Genomic DNA, 6,544 nt, shown 5'->3' on the forward strand with positions numbered 1-6,544 from the left:
AGCACCTTTTTCTTTTTCCTCTCCATTCCTAGTGTCGAGTTTTTCCCCCCCTTTTTTTTTTTTTTTTTTTTTGTTTGGAAATTGGACATATGTGAGAAAAAAACGTACCTCTATCATTCAAAGGGTTAATGATTTTATGTTTGTGGGACAAAAATGAAAAGCCATTCAAGGACTAGAAAGTCTAGAGCCCATCTGGGCGGTATAGTCTTGTAGGACTAAAGAAATAGGGAAAAAGCTGAACATATTATGCCCCATTTTGCCTCTTCACGTGAATGATTTAGTGCCCTCAATAATAGTTGCAACTTGGACCTAAAATTCAACACTTCAATGATCAGCAGGTATGTACTATTAAGCCAAACATTTGCATAAGTAAGTTCCGAGTTTATATATATATATATATATACATACAATTTTATAAGTAAAGGGAAATGATAAATTTGCTCTATTTTTCACAGTTCTTTCTTTCTTTTTCTTTTTTTTTGTCCTTTTACTAAATAACGTAAATGTCCCTATATTATATTCCGATCACTACTGAATCAAGGATAATAATGATAATTCACATTAAAAGTGAAGTGCATTCATTAAAAAAAAAGAAAAAAAAAAAGGGTGCATTTATCATCTTGCATGCATAAATTGTTTTACAGTATGTATGATTTTTTTTTTTTTTTTTTTTTTTGTAACCCAAATTTGGTGCCGAGTCGTGTTGCGAACCGACAACTCGTTAAATGAGTTTTGTGTGAGTCCTAATTAGTATTCTCTTGTAACCCGATACATAAATCCTAAGGATGCTTAGGGTTTGGAGTATAATGATGAAGAGACACTGAAAATTATAAAGAGAGAGAGAGAGGGGGGGCTGAAACTTATAATATTTGATTTTGCCCATAATGAAAACTTTCGCCGAATCTCTACCAGACTTTCGCCGGATCTCTATCATGGACGTAGGCTTTGCTAAATCATATACAAGTCTATATTCTTTGTATAGTGTGTTTATTTTTCTATCGTGTTTCATAATCATTGTTTGATTCGCTGAATTTGTCATAACATTTATCATCCTGCACTAAGTTTTCTTGATAATAGTTTATGGATTTCGCCTCATATTTGTTAGAAATTATTGGTATATATATCATATTACACCTAAGCTTTAATGGGCAGTGGGTTCATGCAATTTAAAAAAAAAGAAGGAAAAACCAAGAAGAAAACATTTATATATTCAAAATCTCTCTCTCTCTCTGTTTATTTGTTTTTTTTTTTTTTTTGCACAATATATTCACACGTGAAGAATCATTATCTGCACTGTTATAAAGAGCTCTAAGCACCATCGTAATGCCATATAACCTACTACAGTTGACATACCAGAAAACGAAAGGAAAAAAACACTAAAAGCTTGCGTATGTGTCAAAAACTTTGTGACTCTACATTAAAGTGGTGCAAAGTAACTCTAAGGGGTCAGAAATTTTAGATTGGGGCCGAAGTTGTATTATGTAATTAATTTTGAATATTTTAAAACCAATTGTATTTTTATTTTGTTTATCATATAGTCATAGGACATATATCTTAAAAAATCCAAAAAAAAAAAAATGTTACTACCTAAATCAATTTTTTTTCAGAGAATGTTTTAAGGATAAATTATAAAGACCTTCACGGTATTTGGATTAATTGTAACTAAATTTAATGTTTGTCATTTTGTTGTAAAGACTTGGCCGTGTAGATTTGGTTATGAATTTTCTTATGTATCTTCATTATTATATTACTAAAAATAACAAAATATCTAAGAATATAAAATGATCATTTTGCCCACTATTATTTGCCCAAACAATAATTTTCATTTTTTTTTTCTCTTTTCCCACTATTCATCTCCTTCTCTCCTATCTCCGTCTCTGCATCAACCTTGTGACTACCGCCTCGTTCACCACGGCAATCGAAATCACGCCTTTGATTTCAAGTCTCTCTCTCACCTCTCTCTGCAACACAACCGTCACCACTGCCCGCAATGAAATTGACGGCAGTCCAAACGTCGCGACGAGCTTCATGTTTATATATCCTATCCCAAACGATTTTGCACTGTAACAGACCACAGCGACGACCACAGGAAACTCCTAACGGCGACCACAGGAAACTCAACATCAACGATGAGAAACTAAGGATGGTGACAATGGATTCCGGCGGCGACGACAGTAAGAGATAGCAACGATGATGATCTATTAACGACGTGACTGAATAGTGAGCAAGGTTCTAATCGGTGCGCAAGCTTCTGATCGGCAAGTAAGGACTCACAATTCCGGTGAGACTATTCATTGTAGCTTGATTGGGTATGGATTTGGCGACTGGTTTGTGCAACTCGGGTTTGGATATTTGGTTCGTAGTTTGGTATAGGGTGTAAGGATGGTTTGTGAGATTTCGGATTTGAGTGTGAATGGTGGTGTCTGAATTTTTGGCAAGAGTGATGAGGTGGTATTGTGGACGGTGAAAATGGAGGTTTTGGGTGGGTTATAGGGCTGTTTGTAGTAGGCGGTATAGGTGGTGGTGACGGACTTTAACGACGTCTCAATCCGACCTGCTTTCCAGTGAGCTCCATTGATTCCGGTGGTGGAGTGGGTCTGTCTTGAACATGTTGATGGAGTTGGGTCTCCTTACTTTCAAACATGACCCTCTGAGGTGCAGAGGAGCTCGAGTTACGTGCTCAGATGATGAAGAGTTACGGCACTGACGAGGGAGCCATCGACCTTGCCGACCACTGCCACCGCCAACCAACTACCACTATCTCTCTATTACCCATCTTCAAATACCCCATTTCCAACTATTTTCTCGAACCGGGAACCCAATCAAAGAACGTAACAAACCCACATAGCATCAAAGCCATAGAAAATCCCCAAAAGCATTGTTGTCAGAGACGGTGATGGATGGAGGGACACACAGTACAATAATATTGTCACTCATTTACTAGTAAGGGGTATTTTGGTCTACCAACGCATGGTTATTTTGTTATGAAGTAAACTAGTGACAATATTGATGTACAATTTAAGGGGTATTTTGGTCACTCAATTACTAATAAGGGATATTTTGGTCTACTAATGCTTGCTTATTTTGTTATTTCATGACAATTTAAGGGTAATACGGTCTTTTAGACCTAATTGAGGGGTATTTTGGTCACTTTAACTAATTTTCCTGACAAAAAGACTGTTTGGGAAGTCTTTGCAAAAATAGGCAAACCTTAGGTTTAATTATAATTAGTCCAAACCTCATACCCTTGTTTTACTTTTTCAAAAATCCAATTTTTGGAAAAATGTTTTGAGTTCTTTGATTATGCTCTAAAAAATATATATTGTTATTACATTGATTAAAGATTAAGAAACAAAATAAATTTAACAAAATAATTTTTTTATAAGTTTTAAAAAAATAAAATTATTGCTTTAGTAACTTATAGAAGAAATAGCCATACAAATTGTCACTTAACAAGTGACATTAAAAGTATTAGTATATATTCTTAGGTAAGGACTATAGGGGGCCATGGCCCCTAGCCCACCTGTGGCTCTGCCCTTGGCCTTGGGTAAGTCACTTGGTCCTAATGTCTCAAAAAATATCATGTTTAAGATTTAATTCCCCTTAAATGCAAATAAATAAAGTGCTCCACAGTGCAATCTCAAATTCTTCAAAGGTTTTGAACCTTTCCTTTTGAGTGATTTTTGTAAGCAAAGAAATAATATATGCACCAATTTGTGGAGATTAATTATATAAAACAGGTAAGAAGGGGGAAAAAAAAATTACATTGGCAAGTTCTTTTATTTATATTTTTGAACTCCAAAACTAATTAAGTTTACAAGCCATGCCAAACAAAATCAGGAGTACACTGGTCAAAGAGTTCCGTCAAGCTAGGGGTGTTTAGACTATAATCATCACTAGAAAACCACAAAGAACTCTCATTATAATCTCCATTATTAATCTTTGGTTCTTCTACGTCACAGAACCTAACCGCGCTCTCAGAGCCACCTTCAATGACATTTTGATCTTGATCAACTCTGCCATTATCGTCACAACGTGACTTAGAATTTGTGACTTCAATGGGAACACTATACTTGTTCCCTATTTTTGAGGTTGCTCGTGAAGAAACTCTAACCTTGGTTTTCGTCTTCTTCACCCCGAGCGTCTTGCTCAAATGGGTGTTCCAGTGGTTCTTCACTTGATTGTCAGTTCGCCCTGGCACGCGCCCAGCAATTAAAGACCACCTTCATATTTAAGATATGGATTTGCCAAATTTAGTTGTTTGAATAGAAAATAATATGCACTATGTCTGAGCAATAGGACTAATGGCGCAATTGCCGGAAAAAAAAAAAATAAATAAAAAAAATAAATAAAAAATAGGACTAATGGCGCACCAAAAACTGGTACACTATTAGAACTTGTACTATTAATTGAATTATACGAAATGTTAGTGTTTGAGTCAACAAAATATGTAGTTGAAAATAGTTTTCTCCTAATATTAATTGAATTATACGAAATGTTTGTGATTGAGTCAACAAAATATGTAGTTGAAAATAGTTTTCTCCTATAGATCACAACATGATTGCTAAAAAAAAAAAAAAAACCATGATTCCTACCAATCTCAGGAATTGACAGTTCAGTTTAGTTAGGATTCTGTAATTCTAATATGCCATTATATAATTTGATAAATTTTATGCTTTCTGTACAAGGAATAACAATTATAAAATTGTTTTTTAAAAAAGGAAAAATTCTATGAAAATGATTGGGATATATATATATATATACACTGATCATTTTGGTTAAGACCAATATGTATAAATGAAAAAGAAGATAGATATATAATTATATACATAACCTGTTTCCTAGGAGATTATGAAGGCGAATGATGAGGTCATTTTCTTGCTCTGAAAAATCCCCGCGGTTTACAGTAGGACTTAGATAATTCATCCACCTTAACCTGCAACTCTTCCCACCCCTCTTCAAACCTATACATACACATATATATACACACACATATAAAGTTCACAAAATTAAACAAGAAATTAGCAAAACTCACATAAATTATATATATATATATATATACACAATCCCAGTTGCATGCAGACTTTTTATAGATAAGAAGTCCAAACTAACCTGTCATTTTGGCAACAGAATTCCACTTTCCTTTTCCATGCACTCTTACGTACTCCATGAGAATTCTATCTTCTTCTTCTGACCACAGCCCTTTTTTGTATCCATGACCTCCTTCCATGGGCTTAACGCAAACTAAAACTAGAGAGAGAGAGTGTGTGTGTGTGTGTGTTGTGTTGTAGGTTAGATGTTTGGTTCCTGGCTGTATAGCCTTTTGTGTAAGAGAGAGAGAGTGTGTGTTGTGGTTCGAGGTTAGATGTTTGGTCAATTCCTGGCTGTAATATGTATAGCCTTTTGTGTATATATATAGTTGTGAATATATAGTTTATGAAGATTCTATTTCAGTGACCATTCAAAAAAAAAAAAAAAAAGATTCTATTTCAGTGTTCAATAAAGTGTGTGTACTTTCGATTTCAACATCAATAGGACTTCGAATTGTATTAAATTAAACTTTGTTCGGTTAAAAAAACAAAAAAAAAACAAGGAAAAGAAGAAGAAGTGTGAAAGGAAATAGAAAGAAAGAAACCAGCAGCCAAAAAATTTAGGTTGGAGGGATCGGATTTGTACCATGTAACTGAAGTTAAAAAAAATTATAAATCAATTATAATATAATTTTGTTTAAATACTAGTTATAGTATATATACTTCGAGAAAATTCAAAAATAAGACATATATAATAGTAGATGAAAAATTGATATTAGAAAAAAGAATATAAAGAAAAAACAATGAGTTACAATTAAAAAGAAGAGTTAAAGAAATAAGCATTATTAGAGAATTAATTTTCCTTCATTAAATTTTCAAAAGTCTAATTTTTGGAAGAAGAGATTTGAGAACTTTGATTGCACTTGGGAAAGATATACCTAGATAAAAGATTAAAAATAATAATAAATTTTAACTAAACAAAAGAATTTTAAATTAAACAAGATGCCAATAAAGATTGTTATATAATTGTAGATATTTTTCTCGTAAATACCATTTTGCAAAAAAGTTTGACAAAAAATGGTTCATGCATTTTTATTAAACATGAGGGAACATTACTAATTTTATCCTTTATTTCTCTTGAATTAATATTATAGATATTGTAAGTATTTATATGTAAATAAAGTAACAATGTGTTGCAAAAACGGCTACAACAATAATGAGCTTAAATTTAATTTTGTTTCTCAATTTTCGAGCTTAGAAGTATAATTAAAAGGGTCCAAGTTGAAAATTTCTTAAATTTCAAGGAGACACATACTAAATTTATTTTCCAACTCTCTATTTTGCATCAATATATAATTGTTTTGAAAAAATTGGTGGGCCAATTGAAATTTTTAATAAAATTTAGGAACACTATTTACAAAACAATTAACATTTAGGGCGTATTGGTAATATTTTCAAATTTTTTTTTTGGGGGGGGGGGGGGGGGGTTGGGGGTGGGCCAGGAACAAATTTTC

The 6,544-nt window shown here is 33.1% G+C and overlaps 1 protein-coding gene across 1 annotated transcript; it reads right to left on the reverse strand.

Annotated features, from left to right (window-relative positions):
• Positions 1–3,803: 3,803 nt before the first annotated feature.
• LOC132295589 (transcription factor WER-like) lies at positions 3,804–5,633 on the reverse strand. Its single transcript, XM_059793927.1, has 3 exons — positions 5,113–5,633; positions 4,835–4,964; positions 3,804–4,223 (listed from the first exon to the last, which is right to left on the reverse strand). The coding sequence occupies exons 1-3, from the start codon at positions 5,228–5,230 to the stop codon at positions 3,815–3,817; spliced, it is 657 nt and encodes a 218-aa protein (XP_059649910.1). The 5' UTR covers positions 5,231–5,633; the 3' UTR covers positions 3,804–3,814.
• Between the last annotated feature and the right edge of the window lie 911 nt (positions 5,634–6,544).

The sequence above is a fragment of the Cornus florida genome, unplaced genomic scaffold (assembly GCF_030987335.1).
Source record: "Cornus florida cultivar Cherokee Brave unplaced genomic scaffold, ASM3098733v1 CherokeeBrave_3.0.0_Hap2_Chr01, whole genome shotgun sequence".
Lineage (NCBI taxonomy): Eukaryota > Viridiplantae > Streptophyta > Magnoliopsida > Cornales > Cornaceae > Cornus > Cornus florida.

Coding starts and splice junctions, on each gene's coding strand:
- LOC132295589 (XM_059793927.1), bottom strand. CDS start 5,230: ATGGAAGGAGGTCATGGATACAAAAAAGGGCTGTGGTCAGAAGAAGAA. Junction 4,965..5,112: donor TTCTGTTGCCAAAATGACAG/GTTAGTTTGGAC, acceptor GTGTATGTATAG/GTTTGAAGAGGGGTGGGAAG. Junction 4,224..4,834: donor CATAATCTCCTAGGAAACAG/GTTATGTATATA, acceptor TTAAATATGAAG/GTGGTCTTTAATTGCTGGGC.